This window comes from the organism of the source record quoted next, unplaced genomic scaffold (genome assembly GCF_019419815.1).
Source record: "Pyrus x bretschneideri cultivar Hongxiangsu unplaced genomic scaffold, Pyrus_bretschneideri_v1 Contig39, whole genome shotgun sequence".
In the NCBI taxonomy this organism is placed as follows: domain Eukaryota; kingdom Viridiplantae; phylum Streptophyta; class Magnoliopsida; order Rosales; family Rosaceae; genus Pyrus; species Pyrus x bretschneideri.
Window position 1 is genome coordinate 1134442 of NW_025999712.1, and position 22971 is coordinate 1157412.

A 22971-nucleotide genomic window follows, 5' to 3' on the forward strand; every position below is an offset into this window, starting at 1 on the left:
CAAAAGAAAGGAAAAGTAGGCATGAAGAACGGGACAAATAAATACAAGAAGAGATGGATGATAAGAATATGGAAATGAATACTTCGAATTACACTCTAACGAGTGAGGCCTATTTTGATAGGAAAAAAAAGAAGAAGAAATTATGACCTGGCAGCAGTTGTTTACCTCTGACTATACTCCTACAATGGTGGATGATAAAGATGATGTTGATTATAGATATTAAATTTAAGTTGTTGTAGTTTTTAAATTCAAGTTAACGTTGTTTTTAAATTTAATTTGTAGTTTTTAAATTTAAGTTGTAGTTTTTAAATATAAGTTGTAGTTTTTAAATTTAAGTTGTTGTAGTTTTTAAATCTAAATAATAAATTATGTTTAGCCTTTGACCCTCTGTTGGAGACGGTTTTTTGTGACATGGCTAAAACGAGCCCTATGGCCCTTTGGCCCTCGGTTGGAGACAGAGACAAATATGACCATGTACTGTTCATTAAAATATTAATATATTGAAGGGCCAGAGGGCTAAAACGAGCCCTTTGGCCAGCCCTCGGTTGGAGATGGCCTTAGGTATGAACATTTTGGTCCACTAGTTTAGTATCATATATTTAGGTACGGAATTTTCGGTACACTTACGTTTTTGCATATTTTCTTATGTGCCACTAATTCACTACAATGTATTTAGGTAGTACAATATATTTAGGTACGGATATTTCAGTACACTAATTTAGTAAAATATATTATGATACGGATGTTTAGGTACACTAATTAGAAGAAGTAAATAAAATTAATGAATTAAAATGTGTATAATAATAAATATAAAATTTAAAGTAATGACATTAAATAAGATATCTATTAAATATTAAAACAAAAATATGATATGAATTTAAATTAAGTACACATTAAATTAACTAAAAATAATATCTAATCTAATACTAGGTTTTTATTAAATTTTAATATTTTTCAAGAATTAAAGATCAAAAACCCTTTAATAAATTAGGGTTTGAACTAATTAGGATGCATATATGTGTATTAGCCTCTTATGCTGGTTTTTAATTAAGATGAGGATAATGTATGGTAACAGTAGGGTTTGACAGATCGAGAGGCACATTGTCCCTGTTCTTCCACTTTCTCATGGACTAGAAAGAAAGATGACAGAGTAAAAAAGCTGTCCAGCCGGCATGGAAAAGTAAATCACGCAAAGCCTGCTAAGCTATAACATCATGTTCAGTTTTTCTCAGACTTTGTTTTCAACCTGATAGAAAAACTTGCATTAAGTGAAGGACAATGGTGGCACCAGTTATTGTCAGGTAGTGCATGGTGATTAGGTGCACTGAAGTTCTCTAATCGTGATGATTATTGATTAATTAATTAAGTAGTTTCAATCACGATATCCTCGTGAAAAAAAAACAAAGCAGAATGCAAAAACATCGATCCTTTCTATTGCTACCTCATAATTTAGTTCAAACGATCGTCAAGGGTCATAATGCAAACAAAAGTAATTTGTCATATAAATAAATTTAGATGACATGCTTTTTTTTTTTTAAACAGAAGTGGTGGGGATAATTCATGACTTTAATATTCTTGTTAATTGAAAAATCCCTAATCAAACTGTTGAGTTAAAACAATGATTAGATGATTTTTTTTCAACTTTCCATCAGTGATAAGATTGGATAATTTATTTGTTGGAAGTCTTGTTTTAATAGTTGATTAGAAATTGAGACCGATAGTTAACAGATATACATAGAAAATATTTAGTGTTTAATGTAACCATGCAGTGCATGCACTGACGAGGTTTTGCTTCGTCGTATTCGAAGTTAATAATTTGGGTGGGGGATGGTCCTTTGTGGCTATCATTTATTTTGAACAAAGATATTATGATCTCTTATTGAAGTACTTGATCTTTCCATCAAAAAGAAAAAATTATGATAATGTAAATGCAAGAAGTTGAGCGGTATTGGTAATTTAAGTTAGAGTAAATTACATAAAATTATCTTAATTATTGATCGAATCACAATCTTATATTTCATGTTTTAAACGTTACAATGTCATACCTCAACTTATGAATTCGTTGCAATGTCTCACCTCCGTTAAATTTTGTCAATTTGATTGTTAAATGATAATGTGGCAGAAACATGGCCCACTCATTTGCCATGTGGAATAAAATAACAATAAATTAATTTGCCAAGGGAATAAAATAATAATAAATTAATAGTTTTTATTTAACAATTTAAATTAATTAAAAAAACAAAAAAAAAATCTCTCTTCTTCCCTTTTCCCGAAACCCCTTCTTCCTCCCCTCCTTTCTCCGCAGAACCCCTTCATACCTGGGGCTGAAATCTCCAAATTTCCCAATTTATCAACAGTTTTTGAGAGGGAAAAATTGCTGGCAAATGATTTGGGAGCCCGTTCATTTGAGCGGGAGGAGGACGAAGGACTTCGTACCGAGTAGTTCTACTGGACGGTGACGGGCATACCAGGGAGTTCCTTAACGATCTGGTTGCTATTGTAATGACTGGTTGTTTGCGAAAATGGAGAGGTTGCCGTCGGGCAAAAGGTACAACGATGGGTAAAGATTGTTTTCCTTGGCATGGTCGTCGGTCTCCGCCAAGAACCGGAAGTAGAACTCGTTGGAGAAGGCTTTTCTTCCTTCGAAGACGATGACGCATCCGTCGGGGAGTATCTGGTTGGATGCGTTCCAGCGGCGGTCGGAGATGAGGGGAGGACGAACAGGGTCTGGGAAAAAGAAGAGAGTTTTTTTTTTGTTTTTAATGAATTTAAATTGTTAAATAAAACATCATTATTTTATTTTTATTTTATTCCATTTGGCAAATGAGTGGGCCCTACCACATTATCATTTAACAGTCAAATGGACAAAAAATTTAACGGATGCCTGACATTGCAACGAATTCATAAGTTAAGGTATGACATTGCAATGTTTAAAATATGATGTATGAGATTATGATTCGACCTATAATTGAGATAACTTTTTGTAATTTACCGTTTAAGTTAGAAAGAATGGCTATTACAATGAGCCGAACAATGTTTTGTGAAAACCCTGTCTCCAGATTTCACTATTTAAAATTACGTATTTAGTATTTTTAGTTTCGATGTGTTTGTATTTACAACATATAATTTTTTTTTCGATAAGTAAAATGACGAAAACGCCCTAAATGAACTAAATGGAATTCTCCATGGATGTATTTGATCCTTTCATGATTTTCTAGATTTCTTTACATATTTGGATAGTACTCGTCGATACGAATGCATGAGCACAAACGGAATGTAATTTGAAGTTATAACAAAGAAGTTATAAACAAATAAAGTTGAGGGTAAAATGGTCATTTGACTATTATATGGAAGGCTCCAGATTTGTTGGAGTAAGATATGTGAAACCACATGTGTGGTTGTGATGGAAAGGCAAGGAGAGAAAATGAGGGAAATAGACCAATCAGGGGGGAAAGAAATGAGGGAAATGAGGGGAAAAGAGAAGGATGAAACCTGGACCCCTTTTTGACCTAGTTCGTCTCTGCGACCCGACCCCGTTTCCTCTTCTCCTTCCCATCACTTTTTCAGAGGATTTTACGGCAAATCACTTCAGACCATCACCTCCAAATGAGTCGCCGACCTTCCCTCTTCATTTCTTACTCAAGTTCGAGCCATCTTGGCTACCGTTTCATAAGAATCGAAGTCGTGGGCTTCATGGGTGTCATGGCGACGATCCGTCGTTCCTACAGCTACCATCTTTGACCACCACCCATAATTGACTCTCCTTGAACATAGGAACAAGGCCTAAACAAGTTTGGGGGCGGTGGAGTACCAAAGAAGACAAATCGAAGTGCAACAATTTCAAGAGTTTTCGGCATATCGAGGGTGCTTTCATTTGTTTCTCAGCCGAATTGAACTTCGGCTCAAGTATGAAAGTTTTTCCCCTTGTTGTGCTCTACATTCTTGTAAAATTTGGTAATTTTTGGAGTTAGGTGAATTTTTCAGCAAGTCGGGGTGGTCAACCACCACATATGGCGACGCGTGGCCCGAGGACACACTTGACCATTCTAGACTAGATTTGATACCCCAATTCAATATTTGACATCCGATTGATGAAATTCCAATGTTTGAACCTAGTTCCATTTAGGTCCGCCACTTGATTAATGTAGCAAACGACAATCTGACCGTTAGATCGTTACCAAACTTTAATATGTTATTATATGTAATATTAGAGGACCTTAGGAACTTAAGGATCGGGAATCTGACCTATGGATCTTCCCGAATTGAATTTCTAAGTTTGTAAAACTAAACGTTAACCGCCTCCTAATTTTAGCAATTGGCAGAGATGGTGGAAATCCGACCGTTGGATCGTTCTGAAATTTTAGATATTGTTTTAGAAGATAAAAATGTATTATATATATATATATAGCTATTGAATTCTGTTTATTAAATGATTTTTGACTTGTGTATTGATGATATTTGTGAAATGTGATTTAAAGTGCTTGTTAAATTGTTGATGTAATATGATTTGATGGGCATAAATGAAATGTGGTTTGATTTGCAAGATTGGTATGATGTGATGAAATGTGAGGGCTAGTAGTGGATCGTTAACCCAATGCCATGGGTTTTGTTGCTTCGAAGCTTGTTTCATATCCCGTTCATTATTTCATTTCTCGTTTTGTTTACTGTTCTAAATTGTGTAATTTGTGCTTTTTTTTTCATTTCTTGTTTCATTGAGCCTTTGTAAATTAAGTAAATTGATTTATGTCTTGTTTCTTCAAGTCGTTGTTTTGTTCTACTTCCGCTCGATTCTCTTGAGTGATCCGGAACTGGGTCCCGTTGGGGTTTCGTTGAGTGGTCCAGTTCCCTGCTCCGTCTGCATTCCGTTGAGTGGTCCAGAATCCCACATACTCTACGATTCCGTTGAGTGGTCCGAAATCTTATCATGCCCTGGATTTCATTGAGTGGTCTGATATCCATTGCACTCTGTGATTCCGTTAAGTGGTCTGGAATTGTATCTACTCGGATTTCGTTGAGAGGTCCATAATCCTTTCTACTCCATGATTCCGTTAAGTGGTTAGGAATAGTATCTTGGTTTGGATTCCATTGAGTGGTCCGAAACTTGATATTGTTGGATTTCGTTGAGTGGTCTGAAATCCCATTCTTCAGAGATGTAGGCTTTGGTCGAACTGTGTTGCTCTAGCCCTGCATTTTGGTGTATTGTATGTGTTATTGATTGATGTGATTGTTGAATGGTGTTGGAAAGCATATGTGTGTGTGAATGGCAAGATGATAACTCTTTGTTTGGCTTAGGGTTGATGTGTAGTGTGATACTCTGTATTTTATGCTAGAAAGTGTTTTACGAAGAGTTCAAAGCTTAACAAATAGTAAACTACGAATGGCTTGATCCCTATTTGGGGTACGTAGACAGTTTAACGAGGAGGTTAGATGCAGCCATAAAGTATACGAAAATTACTACGCAATTCAAATCTTGAATTGTGCTTTGTCCATATCTCGAAGACAGGGTATGCTAGATATACGGGTACTTGGTGACGTCACGTGTCAATTCTGGACGTAGGTCTGGATCGGGGCGTGACATGCTCATTACTCAACCGAACCATCTGATATAAAATATCCAAGTTCGTAATATGTCATGAGAGACTTTTTGACAATATGCGGAGAAATCCCAAGATTTCCCTATGGAGCCAAAAATAATCAAGAGACGACACGTGGATTTTTGGGCAGAAATGACAAAATTACCCTTGAGTAGCACTGGAATTCCCACACGCGAGCAGTAGACAATCATCTCATAATCAAGTCAAAAGTTCCCAAAATAGGTATTTATTCAAAACCTATTTCATCCATCTTCTCCACAAGGTAACCCCCAAAATATTCCTTTTAAATTATGTTAATTAGCTAATTAATAGATTTATTACCTAATTAATCTATTAATGGCTAATTAAACTACCAATTAACTACAAAATACACTCAAAAACACCACAAAGGGCCGCCCACCTTCTCCCCCCATGCCCTATATATACTACCCCATTTTCTCTAAAAACCTAGGTCTACACTCTTGCTAAATACTCAAAATTCTCTAAACACTTTTTCTCTCTAAATTCTAATTTTGGCATTGGAGGTTCTTCGGCTAAAGCACCCCCCCTGAAATTCATCGTGGACGCATGAGGTTCTTGGCCTTGACCTAATGTGTTATTTGTTTTATAGGTACAATTTTGTCCAAGAACAAGGAGAAATAAATTTGCATCCACATTCCCCATCTCCAGTTTTCAACACTTATCTTCTGAAGCTCTCTAGCTAGTCTACAAGAACAAAAGGATTGAGCAACGTTGTATTCACAGTAGTTGACAAAAAACAGCCTCTTGGACCACGTTGAATCGTGAATCGGGAATCATGAATTTGAACATAAAGCCAATTCTATGATCTAAGATAAGCCAAAAACTGTGCTCATCATACGAGTAATGCATGTACTGTTTCTTTGAAAAACTTGCCACTTTTTGGAAGGAAATTTCTCCAGTAGGACAATATGATCATGATCAAACCAAGTGTAATTGGACCGACGACTAAACTTCGAGCCGCCCTGCGGTTAGCTGTACTACAGTTGACGTGTTAATCCATAATCAAGCTGTTGAGTTTATATATGCATGGTGTAATTGAGCTGCCATGTCGCTACCATGTACATCATTTCTCTCAAGTTCATAGAGTTTGACATTTTGATGAACAAATGTTTATACACGTGGAAGAACTAAATTCCATTTCGTAGACTATTAAACGAGATACAACAAAAAGTTGGCGACCCACTCTCTGTTACCATAGGATGTCCCGACTCCCAAGTCCTAACTGAAGGAGTTTCATCAAGGTAATCACTCTGCACTACAGCAAAAATGTAAGAGATTATCATTCATACATCACCCACGTATCCGTAAATTATATATGGGTCTAATTAAAAACCTAAATTTCGAAGATGTGATTTAGGAATGATATATGAGTTATAACCCATCTCGTTTTTACTAAATGCGGCAGGATCCCTTTTGTTTTTGAGGAGGGGGAGGGAAGCACGCTAAAGCACTTAGCTGTTAGTAAATTAGTATAATAAATTAATACAAACAGTTCGATTTGAATAACTCAACAATGTAAGGGTTTTGTTTAACATTTTTTATACATAATAATGTAGTTCGAATTTACCAATCAAACCTAAGACCTCTCAATTACAAGTGAAAAAAATATCAGTATACCATAGTACAAAATGACATGTAATTATAAGAGTTGAATCGTTCAATTTGTAGGTCCTCATTTCAGTTTCATTCATGAAAAAAAAAATCTAATTCGCTATTCCATTATGATCATGAATAATTCATTATTTATGGAGATATTGTGTTAATATTTATATACACGCACACATACATACATACATATATATAATCATAGTAAAGTGACTAAACAACTTTTTATTTAATTGAATTTCACAGGGATGATCTTGCAACAACAATTAAAAGGTAAATGGTTTGGATCGTAGGGTTGGATGATAGGTTAGATTTTGGAATTATAAAAAATAAACGGTTACGATTATATTAATTGACTAACTAATTAGAGCTTGAGTTCTACCATACATGCATATATATATATATATGTATGTATGTATCTATACAAGATGAAGCACACACATTAAGACTGTGTAAATATAAAAAATTAAAAAAAAACATATATATATATATATATATATATATAGGGTTGGATGATAGGTTAGATTTTGGAATTAAAAAAAAAATAAATGGGTTATGACCATATTAATTTACTAACTAATTAGAGTTTGAGTTCTACCATACATGCATATATGTATGTATCTATACAAGATGAAGCACACACATTATGACTGTGTAAATATATTTAAATATATATATGTATATAGGGCTGGATGATAGGTTAGATTTTGGAATTATAAAAATAAAATAAAATAAAAAATAAAAAAAGGGTTACAACCATATTAATTTACTCACTAATTAGAGCTTGAGTTCTACCATACATGCATATATATATATATATATATATATATATATATATGTATGTAGGTATCTATACAAGATGAAGCACACACATTATGAGTGCGTAAATATATAAAATTAATATATACATACATACATACATATATATATATATATATATATATATATATGGATGAGAGAAGGAGAGGGAGAGTGGGAGTGGGGAGAAATGATTTTATTTTTTCAAATATTTTTTTTTTAATTTTTTGATGGGAGGAATTATTAGTTTTTAACAGGTGGGTAGACATCAAACAAAAGGGGTTGGCAGAGAGAGAGAGAGAGAGAGAGAGATATAATTTGGAGGTAGTGATTGGGTGATATGGTTGTGAGGTTTAGAAAAGAAAAAAAAAAGCAAAAATTTGTTTGTATGAAATTACTTTTGTCACATCCCGGCCCGGGACGGATCACTTCCCGGGCCCACTCCACCACCGTAGCACGATATTGTCCGCTTTGGGCCCCGACCACGCCCTCACGGTTTTGTTTCTGGACACACGAAAATTTCCCGATGGGTCACCCATCCTGGGAATGCTCTCATGCGCTACTCGCTTAACTTCGGAGTTCCCATGAAACCCGAAGCCAGTGAGCTCCCAAAAGGCCTCGTGCTAGGTAGGGATGGGAATATACATATAAGGATCACTCCCCTGGGCGATGTGGGATGTCACAATCCACCCCCCTTAGGGGCCCGACGTCCTCGTCGGCACACACGCGGCCAGGGTTAGGCTCTGATACCAAATTGTCACATCCCGGCCCGGGGCGGATCACTTCCTGGGCCCACTCCACCACCGTAGCACGATATTGTCCGCTTTGGGCCCCGACCACTCCCTCACGGTTTTGTTTCTGGAAACTCACACGAGAACTTCCCGATGGGTCACCCATCCTGGGAATGCTCTCATGTGCTACTCGCTTAACTTCGGAGTTCCCATGGAACCCGAAGCCAGTGAGCTCCCAAAAGGTCTCGTGCTAGGTAGGGATGGGAATATACATATAAGGATCACTCCCCTGGGCGATGTGGGATGTCACAACTTTAAAGGCTACATTTTTTTAATATTTTTTTCAGTTATGTATTAAAGGTTATAATTGTATTTCATTGTTTTTTTTGTTCACAAAGAGAGTTCTATTAATATGTTGTTTAGATTAGAGACATGTTTTGATAACATGTGAGTGAGAGAATAAAAAAAAAGAGCAAAAATTTTAATCTATTAAATATCTATATAATGTTGTAATGGTCATCCCTTAGCGCAAATACTAAGCAAGTAAACTACTTTCCTTTAAAGCTTTCGTTTCAACAATTTCTTCCACCTTCCTCCAAGAGCTAACTCGCCCGCACTACTTTAATGACCTTGATTTTTCTTTTATGATATTTTTTTTCAATTATGCATTGAAGAGGCCACTTTGTACCACGATCTAGTGGTACAACTCTTCATTTGTAAGTGAGAGATCTTAAATTCGAGTCTCACCAAAGGCGAATTTGAACTACATTATTGCTAACCCATTGTGAGGTTTAGCCAGTCCCCCACCCCCTTAGTGTGGATAATATCATTTGTTCAAAAACAAAATTATGCATGGAATAGTACAATAGTATTTTCCTTGGTTTTTATATATCCCATTACGTTGAGGGACACCTTGTGGGGCCAAATCTACAATGGATTTTGACGATCCAACCATTGAATATTCCTCTCTTAATTCGTAGAACATCCTAAAACAATCATCAAAATCGTTAAGTCAACTTGGTGGAATGTAAAAATAGGTGAACATAGTTTTTTCAATAAACACTAAAATGACTACCTTCTAATTAAGTGGTCAAATGATTTTCGATTTTGAAGAACTTTTTTAAGAATAGTCTATGAATAATGACTTAAATATTCAATGGTTGAAAAGTCGAAATCCTTTGCCGATTGAGCCTATATACACACTGGCGGATCAATGGCGCATGGGCTTGTTTGTGCTGCACGTTGCTGCTTCCTTGAGCAAGAAGTTGTGCATTGTGCAATGTTGCAGCATTCTTTTTTCTTTATCTGATTAGTTAGTCTCCTGGGTTTGTGGTGTAAACCTTAACACCCCAACCAAGATTCAGTTACAAGAATCACAACCGAGCAAAGCACAAAACCTCAACCCAGATGAATGCTGCAATATACTAACCTGAAGAGTTTTCACTCGACGAACCATGAATGCTTGAATCAAAAAATGCGCAGTAACTCTTCTCCTCCCTGTCAGAATACCTTATGCTCAAATTAAGAATAGTGCTTAGTTCCAAAAGAGCGTAATTCTGTGAGAGTAGAGATCACAATATATACAGATACATATAACCTTCTCATAATTTAATGAAGACTCCCTATTAGAATCCATATAGAAAACAACTTATGTTTCCTATCATATCTCAGTTCCAATGCTTCAACAAAATTCTTTATCAACAAGAATTAACCCACATCTTCTAATAAGGCTTTCCTAATTGGACTCCCGATGCCAAAATATCTAATCTCATATTCATATTCTTACATCGGGTTGTTATATATCATAACCTCTTAACTCTCAAGACACTGCATTGACATATCCGCATTTTTTATTAAGTTTTTAAATACGTTAATTGATGATTAACACTCCCTAAAGTTCTCTAAATCTCAACTTTTTGGAGCAAATTTCCACCATTTCAAGTTTTACAGCTTAATTAATGAGAAACTTCTATTATCATCATGCGAGATTGTTTTGTTGCTATCGTTGATGTGATAATTTCTTAAGATAAAAACTCATGATGGAAAATTGTATCTTGTAAGGTCTCTTTTGTCGTTCAAAAAATGTTTATACATTGACCTCTCGTAGAAAAATTCATGAATCCACCACTATATATATATATATATATATATATATATATATACACACACGTCTGCAAACTCATATGAGACACACGGATGAGATACACAAATGTTGATAAAATCACAAGAAAAATGATTATGCTAGCCGCAGTTGGTCAGGACGCAAACACATTCACTAATGATTGTGGCCCTATGTTTGTGCCACAAAAATCAACAACTAGAATAACATTCCTGGTGAAGATACACGGGACTGACATTAGCACAACTCCAAGAAATGGAGAGGGGCAAACCCGTTGTTGGGAATTTTAGTGCTACAATTTGATCAAGAATTGGGTGTGGGGGTCGATCATATGCTTAAACAACTGACCCAGCATTGATACAAACCATGTTCACTCTAACCTCCAATGTCTTTCAGAAAGGAACCCAACCCACCATTTTAGGCCAGGCCAGACTAGCTGAACTGGAATTTTTGGGCCTTGGTTAGTACTTGCTGGACTCGTGCCAATCAGCCCTCTTGTTTCTTCAAGCCTAAAACTAAAACTATATGGAAAATCTTCTGTTATCTCTCTATGAAATAATTCTTTCAATTTCATGGTTCATTTCTAAATGTACCGATGTTTTTTGACATAAAACTCGCAATTAGAAGCTCAATGAGCCATTACCTACCTTTAGTATTGAGCCTAGTAGGCTAGTAGTTAACTTCAGGGTAAAATAGATCTAAATTTTAACCGTCTATATATATTTAGTATCAATGCAGGCAGGTGAATAAGGAGATTAAAGTGAATATACGTTCTAATAAATTCCTACAAAGTGCTATGGTTTATCAATTATCATAACTGAGGTGGCATCAATTGACCGAAATGGAGTAAGATTCTTCTTCCCTCCAGTCCCCTTATCAATCATTTTCCTCTTTTCCTTTCTCTTTTATTATAGAAATCAACATAAAATATTAACGTGGTTTAATTGTAACTGTTCAAATAGAAGAAGATTGAAAATGAAGGAATTTAGAAAGAAAAAAAGGGAGAATCCTACTCCCTACTTGAATTGGTGAAAGCAATAAAATTAGAACCCCACCACTTTAAAATGTTGTATTAATTTTGGTTGTGGAAGAGTGAAAGCGTCTTCATTCAACAGATTAATGGAATTCATACATGACCATCCTATTTAAAATGATGCATCTCTGTCGGGAAGAAAAAGTTACTAATTGAGATGTATTCGCTGTGAAAGTTAAGTTACTTACACTGGGTTAGATGGACACTAATTAGGATAATGCTAAAGCGATTAAATTTGTTAACTAAATTTTGTAAACTAAATGATATGGAAGCTGATGATTTGATTATTGCTTTAATGTTGATTAACGTGCTTTTTTTTTACTGGTGACATATCATTTAATCAGCAAATTTAGTCAAGAAATTTAATCAGCATTGCTCATTAAGCAATACCATTAGAAATAAAAGAAAACTAATGAAAAAAGTTTGAAAACTTTGAGTTTTAACGATAAGAATAAAATAAAAGATAAAATGAATAGTATCAAGTTTGACTTTTTAATGTAAAAACGTGATTTTTAGTTAAAGTAAACAGTACCGCAGACTTTTCGTTAAAATTTCGTAGAAATAATTTATTCACATGTAAAGTCTAGTGATCAGGCGTACTTTCACACTAGCCAACAAAAATTGAGCAAATGTATACATAAGCCGTGGCAGATCAAGGGGTTTTGTAGGTTCCAAGACTTGCAGAAGTTGGGAAATTGATGTTGCCGGAGGGCTCTGGGGCTATCTGGTATGAAACTTGAGAATGCCCATAAATCGTTCAGTGAAATGTCTCTTAGGCAGAATTTGGCGGCCCTTGACAAGTGATGCTCAACAAGTCTTGGGATAAGACTTGGCAGATGATGTTCAGCATCAGGTCTTGTAAGTTCTTGATAGAACTAGAAAGATAACGACATACCCACCAAATACCTGATTAAATGCCTCAATGAAAAAATAAAAATTTTGGGCGTTGCCCTCATTTGGATCTTTTACTTTGGGACTCCACAAGGTTAAAGTCTTAATGAGATCCTCCATTGAACACAAAACACACCACATGTCAGGGTTGTGTAGAGAAACTACACTACTTTCATCGCACAACCACAGAGCGGACAAAATAACTTTAAAATATGCCCCATCTTAGATACAAAAATATTGCGTAATGTGCTTAAAAGATCTTAGATCTCTCCATGCGCTGCTAGTTTAGAACAATACTTGGCTACTAAAAAATAAGTAGGAATTCCTACTCAAAACTCTTAGTGTTTTAATCATAGAACTTTGTGTCTATGATCAGAATCGTTCATACTATGAATCACACTATAAAGATCATCTCTGCAAAAAATAAATTAAAACTAAGGTCATTTAGTCAATCTATTGTAGCAAATATATAGACGGTTTGTAATACTTTTACCAATTCCGTTCATTTGTTTTTAAACAGTTTGTTGACTAAACGACATTAGTCTTAATTATTTTTTGCAAATGCGACCTTTATAGGGTGATTTAAAATATAGATGGTTCTGATTATAAATACAACGTTTTATAAATTGACAACAAACAATTTTAAGAAATTTTGAAACGAGTTTCTACTCATTTTTTTAGTAACCAAATATTGTTCGGCAGTTTATATTTATGTTGATTTACCTTCTAAAAGACTAAACCATATAGTTCCTAACTTCATATACAAATTTTCAAAAGCCAATGATTTACATTTAACTCGCATCAAAATATTTAAATTCACCATCGATCGATCTACACAAGAAGAAAAGTAGCCAACTTTTTTTTTCCTTTTTTCCCTTAGTATTCAAAAGCAATTAACTTTCCTCCTAAAAAAATTTGGAAGTGGAAACACACACGCATCACACTTCACAACAATGGAAACTCACGGATATGCAATACCGCCGCATGCCACCATCCATCGTGTAAATGGCCACGTCCTCTCGTACGAGGGAAAATTTTTAGTTTGCCAAGAGCACAGTGTGGAATAACAAATGTCATAATATAATAGGTAATGTTAGAGAGACTAAATTTTTAAATAAATTTTGGAAAAGAACATGAAAGTTGATGATTAGTTTGATAAATGTACTCATTTCCATTAGTGACACATGTCACATCCCGGCCCGAGCCCCCACCACAACCCGGGCCCGATCCACCACCGTAGCACGATATTGTCCGCTTTGGGCCCCGACCACGCCTTCACGGTTTTGTTTCTGGGAACTCACACGAGAACTTCCCGATGGGTCACCCATCCTGGGAGTGCTCTCGCGCGCTACTCGCTTAACTTCGGAGTTCCTATGGAACCCGAAGCCAGTGAGCTCCCAAAAGGCCTCGTGCTAGGTAGGATGGGAATATACATTTAAGGATCAGTCCCCTGGGCGATGTGGGATGTTACAACACATCAATTAGTTTGCACATTTTATCTCTAAATTTGGTCTTCCTAGTATTACCCTATTCTTATTTAAGCGTTGATAAACGTGTTTATTCTTATTGATGATAAATAATTTAGTTTGCTAAATTTGTCGAGTGCATTTTTGCTCACCACAATTTAGTGTGGTGTATGCTTACCACCCTATTTATTACTGTTAGATGAGTTTGAATTTTGAGATTTGTGCTTATTTACTACACGAATCTTAAAATTCAAACTCATCTAAAGGTAATTAATAGGGTGGTGATAAGCAAAAATGCTCCCAAATTTGTTTACAAATTTAGTTTCCCTAGTATTACCGTAATATAATTAGTTGAAACTTTGTTTTTCAAGTTTCTAACCAATTGTATTATGACAATCAGGTATCGGGCCGTTCTTTCGACACATTAAAAAATCTCTCCTCGTATAGTCTAAGAATTTCTCAATGTGTTCGAACACAGAGTAAAATACCACATGTTATTGTACAATTAATTGAACTCTTAAAAAAAAAATATTTATAATAACACGTAGAGTTTAGCCTCTTATTCCGTATTTCTTACTCTGAAAATTTTCTCCTCACGGAGTCCCACGGCCCCACAACCCGGCCCCACACTATTGTACAATTAATTGAACACTTAAAAAAAAATATTTATAATAACACGTAAGAGTTTTGCCTCTTATTCCGTATTTCTTACTTTGAAAATTTTCTCCTCACGGAGTCCCCCGGCCCCACACTATTTAACCCCACAAGCATCTCTCTCCCTCTCTCTGTCCATCTTCCCAACCAGACAACAAGCCCACAAATTAAAGAGGCCTCAGAGTCAGTTGTATTTTGCTTGTTGGTTATATAGGAAAATGGCCTCTTGCGTATCGGACACGGCTCGGTCCCTCTCCTGCCGGGACGGACGCGCCGCCGCTCACCTCAAGCTAATCTCAATCTCCGTCATCTTCGTCACCAGCGTCATCGGCATATCGTCCCCCGTCCTCCTCTCCCGCTACTTCCAAGGCAAGCCAGCGTACGACAAAGCAACGCTCGTCATCAAGTGCTTCGCCGCCGGCGTCATCCTCTCCACCTCCCTCGTCCACGTTCTCCCCGACGCCTTCCTAGCACTCAACGACTGCCACGTGTCCTCCCACCACCCCTGGAAGGACTACCCTTTCTCAGGGCTCGTCACAATGGTCGGCGCCATCATTGCCCTCCTCGTCGACCTCACGGCCACCTCACACATGGAATCCCACTCCGCCGGCGGCGGCCACGGTCACGGCGGATACGAGGTCGTGCCGGTGGGGACGCGGGATGAATTGGTGGGGAAGAATAGCAATTTGAATGGTAAGAATAGCAAATTGTCGATGGATACGGAGGTGGCGGTGGCGGTGGGTGTGGGGAGTAATAATGGTGGGGGTAGTGAGGAAATGTTGATCCGGATGAAGCAGCGGCTTGTTTCGCAGGTGTTGGAAATCGGGATTATTTTCCACTCGGTGATAATTGGGGTGACGATGGGGATGTCGCAGAACCAGTGCACCATCCGGCCGCTGGTCGCTGCGCTGTCGTTTCATCAGATCTTCGAAGGGATGGGACTCGGGGGATGCATTGCTCAGGTAAATTTATTAACAAATATCTTAATAATTTGATTTTTTTTTACTTAATTAATTAATGAACATATCCATGCTAATCAGAAAAATGAAATGATTTTAGATACAAAAATGACGACATAGATTTTGTTGTTTGTTACTTTCTCTAAGTTTACGGGTCTCTGATTTTCATTTGTGGATCGGAGAAATTTTCAATATATCGGAAACATGCCCCAGTGCACCACAAAACAATTGGTCGGATACTTGATGTATCATGTCGTAGTTTATACACTAAAAAATATCTCATTTGACTGATCATACTGTTAGAATTCTAGGTCATTATTGTTTGAAAATTCTAGTATGCTCCGTTGTGATTAAAATTCAGATGGTTTCAAAATTGATTTTAATTCTAAAACTGACATATTGAATATGCGAAGTAAATGTTCCAAATCAATGTGCTCGTATGGGCAAGCTTTATTTGTTTTTTGTTCGAAAATTTGCACATTATTTGTACGTGAATGTTTTGATGAATATTTTTATGTCCGAAAAATTGACACAATTTTTTGTTTAGTGGTCGCGTGTGAAGCACTTGCAACTTTTTTAACGGAACGATTTATCGAATTAGTAAGTGACATGGAGCAATAACTTTTATTTTAATGGAGGTGGCACGTACTTTCTTTCTTTTTTTTTTCCTTTTTTTTTTTTTTTCTTTTGCAGATTTGCTAAATGGCTTAAAATTCAGATGATATTGGTATAAGTTATTAAATTATTTTAAAAAACAATGTAACTTTAGATAATGCTGCAAAATCAAGCACCAACTAAAAGCAGAAGTTTAGTGTAATATAAAAGTGGGTTTATAAAGTACACAAACGATATTATACATTATCACCTGCATGCACAAAAATAACAAAGCAAATAGCTATCATATGATTCGAGGAATATTCATGTAGTGCGCAAAATCTCAGTCCCTAGAACACGTGGCTTATAAAATTCGTAACAAACTAAAGTCACACGTAGAGATATGAGTTAGGTCAATTGAAAAATTTGTCTTGGACATGCATTCTATTCCTCCTAGTAAAATAGGAGAATAACTTACATGATATGACATGGCTAACATCGTCACGCACCCACGTTAACGTCTTATGTAAATAAAATGAAGACATCAATTAAAATGTATATGTGTTTTTATTTCATTGACATGAAACGCTACCTGTGCCATATAAGTATTTCTCATAAAGTAAAGACTTCTCTATATGTTTTTGACAAACAAAGCAAGTGCTCTTACATAACATGCGCTTCATGTGCTTCGTTGCAGGCAGGATTTAAGTTCGGGACAACAGCCTACATGTGCTTCATGTTTGCAGTGACAACGCCAATGGGGATAGTATTGGGCATGATCTTGTTCTCGGTGACAGGTTACGATGATAGTAACCCTAAAGCCCTAATCTTGGAGGGTTTGTTAGGGTCGTTCTCCTCGGGCATACTTATCTACATGGCTCTGGTCGATCTCATAGCTCTGGATTTCTTCCACAACAAGATGATGAGCTCCAATTCATGGATGCGAAAAACATCGTACATCGCTCTTGTTCTTGGCTCTACCTCTATGTCCATCCTTGCCCTTTGGGCATAGAATTTGCTCCCTTTTTTAATTAGCTAAGGAAAAGAAAATTCATGCCATGGGTTGCATAATGTTTAGTTTGAAATGTGAAATGATTGTTGATAGGTGCCCGGTAGCACAATGTTGTAATCACATCTTCATTTGGATCTTTGTAAGAAGTAGAGGAAAGAAATCGAAAATGTGAACATCAATCGGGCGATAGGGTAAAGCTTGTGCCCGCTATATCTTGTATCTCAGTCGTGTAAGATGACATGATTCTACCTAGAGGTTCCAAACACTAACAATATATATCGTTCTCGCATCATGTTTGAAAAGTAAAATTTTATTTATCAACGAAAATGATAATCTGAATTTGGATTTGTTAGTTTCAATTACATTGGAGATTGGATAGCACTATCACTACCAAATAGTTTGGACTAACATGATGCGAAAGAAGCTATTTAATTATTTAATTTACGAGGAAATTTGTAACTCGATTGCTTAAATCATTTATCTTTTATCTTTCACTCTGACTTGGACAAAATATAAGAAATAGCCAACCAAACGTTGGCCCACGTTCATTATCGTTACTTTACCATGCACTGTTAGTTTCTGCCTTCTATGTCATCTCCAACTACACATATTAAAGTAAAGGTAGATGGAATGCAATTATATCTACCCCAGCCAATTAAATAGATTGACATGTTTTGCTCAATTGAGAATTCAATTGACAGCTTCTTGAACTGAAAGGTGGAAATGGGTCGGATCATGTCGTCACGGATTTACGTTTTCACGTGCCGGGTTTGGGGCTGTCGAGTTATTCTTTCTACTTTTCTTTTTTTCTTTCCTGGTATTGAGGTTAATAATAAAGAAAATGAAGTTGAGATTTTCACCTCCAAAACAAGATTCTTTAACTTTTTGATGCGAGACTACTCTGTGCATACTCACATGTCCCAAGTCCCTTTACATGCAGCAACAGTAAGTAAAAAAATATGGACAACACATATTGAATGATGTGAAGCACTTGTTATACAAGTAAACGATTGTAAAAGTAATTGCCCCGGTTGATGCACAAGCAAACAATTACAATCCCTTTTTGCCCTAGTTCAAATCGAAGTCTTGATTTTAATAGATGTCTTCCTTGGTATGCTTAATGTAATTAGAAAAGTTTGAGTAATTATATTAGATGTCTGCCGTAATTAGGAAAGTTTGTAAATGCATGATACGAAGTTCAAGCAATCAGGAAATTAGATATGTTTGTTGTAACTAAGAATCGTTTTCTTTAATTAATATTTAGTACATGTGTGATTAGGTAAATCTTAAGTAATTTGGAGTTAAGATTAATTTTTATTTTAACGATTCTTTCTTATTAGATTTTGTATTAATTGAGTAACAAATTTCTCTCTTTTTACGGTTTACTATAAATAAAGCTTACACAAGAAGACGTAACTTTTATTCTAGCGATTCTTCCTAAAGGCACTGGTACAAAAAAATACATCCTATACTCGATTTCACAAGAAGACGTAACTTTTCTCTCCTAACTTAGAAGATGACTCACATCCCTCAAGCTATTTGCAACGCACTAAATGGTTGTGGGATGCGTTCCCAACAGTGGAGGTACATCGGTGAGGTGACATTTTCTGGAGACGATATAGGAATCGGATCCTCTCCGGATCTATATATTATGAGCTTGTTGAGTAGGCAATCCGTGCCGTTGAAATTTGATTTAACGGCTACAATTATTATAACTTTTAGAGGGCCCCCTATTTGTAGCCGTTGAATCAAATTTCAACGACCCGGATCGTTTGCTCAGCAGACTCATGATATATGGATCCAAAGGGTATCCGGTTCCGACAATATAAGCTAAGATTTTCAGAGTAAGATTATCTCCCCTCCTATTCTCATCTCCTCCTCTCCCCTCCTCTCACATATTGTTTTTTGTCTTATTGTCTCTATAAAAAAATCAATATAAGATGTTGACGTGGTTAACTGTAATCTTTCAAATAAAAGAAGAGGAAAGGGGAAAGATATTAGGAGGGGAGATAATCCTACTCCAAGATTTTCGGCCTATAGCGCTACTCCCGACAACTGAATACTTATGTGGTGTAGACATTACCAAGAAACTTGAAGTACTTTTCATGGGGCCTTCGCTTGTGCAAGAAAGATTAACCCTACGCGAGTTGGAAAATCATGGGTTTTGCATAACTTATGGTTGGAAACAGACTGTGAGAAAGGAGAGATTTGTTCAATGTGGGAAGGTGCATCTATGGGCTTTTAGAGAGGAGGACGATGACCTTTGGTTTATATGCATAACGTATGATGGATTTTAGTCATATCGTTTAGGATTTTAAAACAACATTTGAAATTATGTAATAAAAATCGGACATTTCAATTACTGTTTGTATTATCTCGTTTTTAAATTGGAATGTGATATCCACACACCTCATTTTACTTCTCACACACCTTTTTAATTTTCGACCATCGGATCGAGTGAATTGAAGAAGATCAACAAACAGAAATTATCAAGGGGTGTGTGAGAAGTAAAATAGGGTGTGTGGATAGCATACCTTTAAATTTTAAAGAGCTCTAGGGTTTTCCTTTTAGTGTCTGTATAAGCTTTTTGGCTGTCTATGTAATCTCATCAGTTCAGTCTTTAATCAAATAACTCATTGAGATTTCTCCCAAATTGGTGGAATCCAAACTTTTGGTTCTTCAAGGATTTACATTTGTAAACCTTTAGCTTTGTGTTGTATAATATAGTTGGGTAATTATGGTTTCCTTTGCATTAATCTCTCTACTAATAAACCAAAAGAAAAAACAGAATTGACATAAACTATACACTTATTTTTGCATTCTCCTTGGAACTTGAACTTAATCCTACTTCTCCCTCAAAAACAAAAATAATGCCACCTTTTAAAACATCATTGAAAGATTGAGGCTATATGGTTTAACCACTAGAAGCACGCATATGGCGTTTAGATTGACAACATTAGCACAAAGCTTCATTCTGTGTTTCACTCAAGGAAGTACTTTAAGTTTCTGTTATCACTCTACCATTAGCGGATTAGTGTAAGTTTTGGTTGTGCCCTGGTTCGGTGGATTCTCTTCTCAGATAACGGTAGGTTTTGTTTGCACCGCGTTAGCGGGTGATATGGTCTTACCTTTGAGCGATGGCTTGATATGGTTTCGCCTTTGAGCTATGATTCTATGTGATCTCGCCTTTCATCAATGATTCTATGTGATCTCGCCTTTCATCAATGATTTTATGTGGTCTTGCCTTTCAGCAATGATTTTATATGGCCTTGCTCTCCAATGATGACATTGTGTGGCCTCACACATCAACAAAGATCGGTGTGTGCACTAGTATAGGTTTGTCGCATCTATCATTCTATGTTAGGGTTTTAATTAATTGCTTGTTTATGCAAATTTACTCTAGATATTTGCTAGTCTCTAAAGCAATGTACCAAATTGGCACCCATGCATTTGTTTGTGGTGATCAATGAAATACCGCTATCATTTCTTGTCAAAAAAAGAAAAAAAAAGTTTATGTTATCACTCTATCATGATATTTGGTTATTAATTTGTATCTACTTTGTGACCAAACGTTTAATTTCAATTGTTACTCTTTCTCTACATTCAATAGAATCGATATAGTTATGTTGTATTTTCAGAATTTCGCATAAAGAGATGGATGAGATTGATAATTAGATGAATTTTTATTTGATCGAGCAACACAATACAGATTGGTTGTTGATCTATGCATCTTACAAACATGTAATTAATTGAGTGTTTGTAACTTTATTTGGGGATAAGTTAATTAGTTAGTGAAAGCAGCACAGTAAAGGTAATATTGCAAACGATAGACGTTCTTTTCCGTTCCTCTCACAGTGAGAAGTTTTTTTTGGAATGAGTTCGCCCTTTGAACACTTCAAATCAAATTATTGAAAAACAAAACCCTTACCTATATCAGTGGTTGATATAGGACGCATAAGGGATGCATAATATAGTAGTTTTGTGCAATTATAGTTGCTTCCAGGAGTTGTTTTCGAAACCAGTTTTGATGTGGATCAAGGCTGCAACAAAAAGAGGAATCGAGTTTGATGCTCATTAGGGAAAATTGGATCCGAGTTTTCTACAACTAGATTATTTGTTTGGTTTTTAAATTGCTTGACGACATAATCTAATATAAGTCGCATTGGAGAAATAACAAATAAACTGGTCCCGTAGCTCAGTTGGTTAGAGCGTTGGTCTTATGAGCCGAAGGTCGCGGGTTCGAGCCCCGCCGGGACCAATTCGGTTTATTTATTTTTCAATATCTTTGGATCCCTGATCCATTCTTTGTGAATATAAAGTGGGCCCGTAAAGTACCAATTTTTAAGTTCTAACCAACATTGACCTTGACCCAATATTTTGTCCCGGAAAGGAAAAACTTGGCCCAATATGATGTGGCTACCAAATCAAACACAATTTTGTTAGAAGAGGCCTAAACATTCTTGTTCATATCATTGAACGGGATCTAAATGTCATTTAACATAATCGAATTTAACAACTTCAAATAAGTTACTTAAGTGTGGATTTTTTATGTGCATTAGAGAAAATTTGTCTGTTGGAAAGATCTTTTTTCCTATAGGTTCAAAATCTACTTTCTTAGTTTTGGCTAAACAATAATAAATTCAATACAACGCTCAAATCATAGAAATAGTATTATGTATCAGGGATGCAGCCAACTTTTCGTGCCTAAATAACATTGAAGTGAAAGCATGCAAAATTTGCCAAAGAGCTTGATGTGAAAGCACGCAAAAGTTGCCAATATATTTATGAGTGGTGTTATTTTACACTTCTTTTTACTTTTTACGCACCTTATGTTAATTTATATTATTTAATTTTCTTCAATTTATTCGATCATCCATATATCAATACTCATTTATGACTGACGTAACAAAGAAGGAGGACATGCAAGTAGTTCAATATTGACATGTTGCACAAACACTAATGCTCACAACCACCTAACCCCGTGAACTGCCAGCCCATGAACTGCCAGCCCATACTTTTAATTAAACTAGTCTCTATCCCCCAAACTGGATAGATGACAAGTCAACCCGTTTTGTATGATTGAAAGCGTTTTTTTAACAGACAAAAATGAAAGTACTTTTAACAAAAGTGCTTATGACCGTTCGTTATGCTACAAAAGTACTTCTCAACTTGCCCGAAGAGTACCAAAAGCACCCAGCCCTCACCGTCACAACCCACACCAACACCACCATTAAACCCAAGAGAACCCACCAAAAACTCATCAAAACCTCTTTTCCAATTTTAATGGCGTCCGAAAAATCACCACTCTTTGAGTGGCATTTCAGTGATCTCAACCACTCCAACTTCCACATCGATAGCCGAGGCCTCTTACTAGTCCTCTTCTTCTTCTCTCTGATGTTCATCATCATCACCCTATCCTTCTATGCTCGTTGGGCTTGTATCAGAGGTCGTCTCTCAACCACCACCTCTAGGGCTACAAATATTGCATCTTTGC

At 36.2% G+C, this 22971-nt stretch overlaps 1 protein-coding gene and 1 non-coding gene across 2 annotated transcripts; both read left to right on the forward strand.

Annotated features, from left to right (window-relative positions):
• The first annotated feature begins 15039 nt into the window (after positions 1-15039).
• LOC103958991 (zinc transporter 6, chloroplastic-like) lies at positions 15040-17696 on the forward strand. The gene is made up of 2 exons (XM_009371314.3): positions 15040-15874; positions 17163-17696. The coding sequence occupies exons 1-2, from the start codon at positions 15131-15133 to the stop codon at positions 17475-17477; spliced, it is 1059 nt and encodes a 352-aa protein (XP_009369589.1). The 5' UTR covers positions 15040-15130; the 3' UTR covers positions 17478-17696.
• A 3965-nt stretch (positions 17697-21661) lies between these two features.
• Positions 21662-21735, forward strand: TRNAI-UAU. Its single transcript has one exon. It is a non-coding gene; the product is annotated as a tRNA-Ile (tRNA).
• Positions 21736-22971: the final 1236 nt, after the last annotated feature.

Excerpts from the sequence above, each read along its gene's own strand:
- LOC103958991 (XM_009371314.3), top strand. The coding sequence starts at position 15,131 with ATGGCCTCTTGCGTATCGGACACGGCTCGGTCCCTCTCCTGCCGGGAC. Across the intron at positions 15,875-17,162 it reads TCGGGGGATGCATTGCTCAG|GCAGGATTTAAGTTCGGGAC; the intron begins GTAAATTTATTA and ends GCTTCGTTGCAG.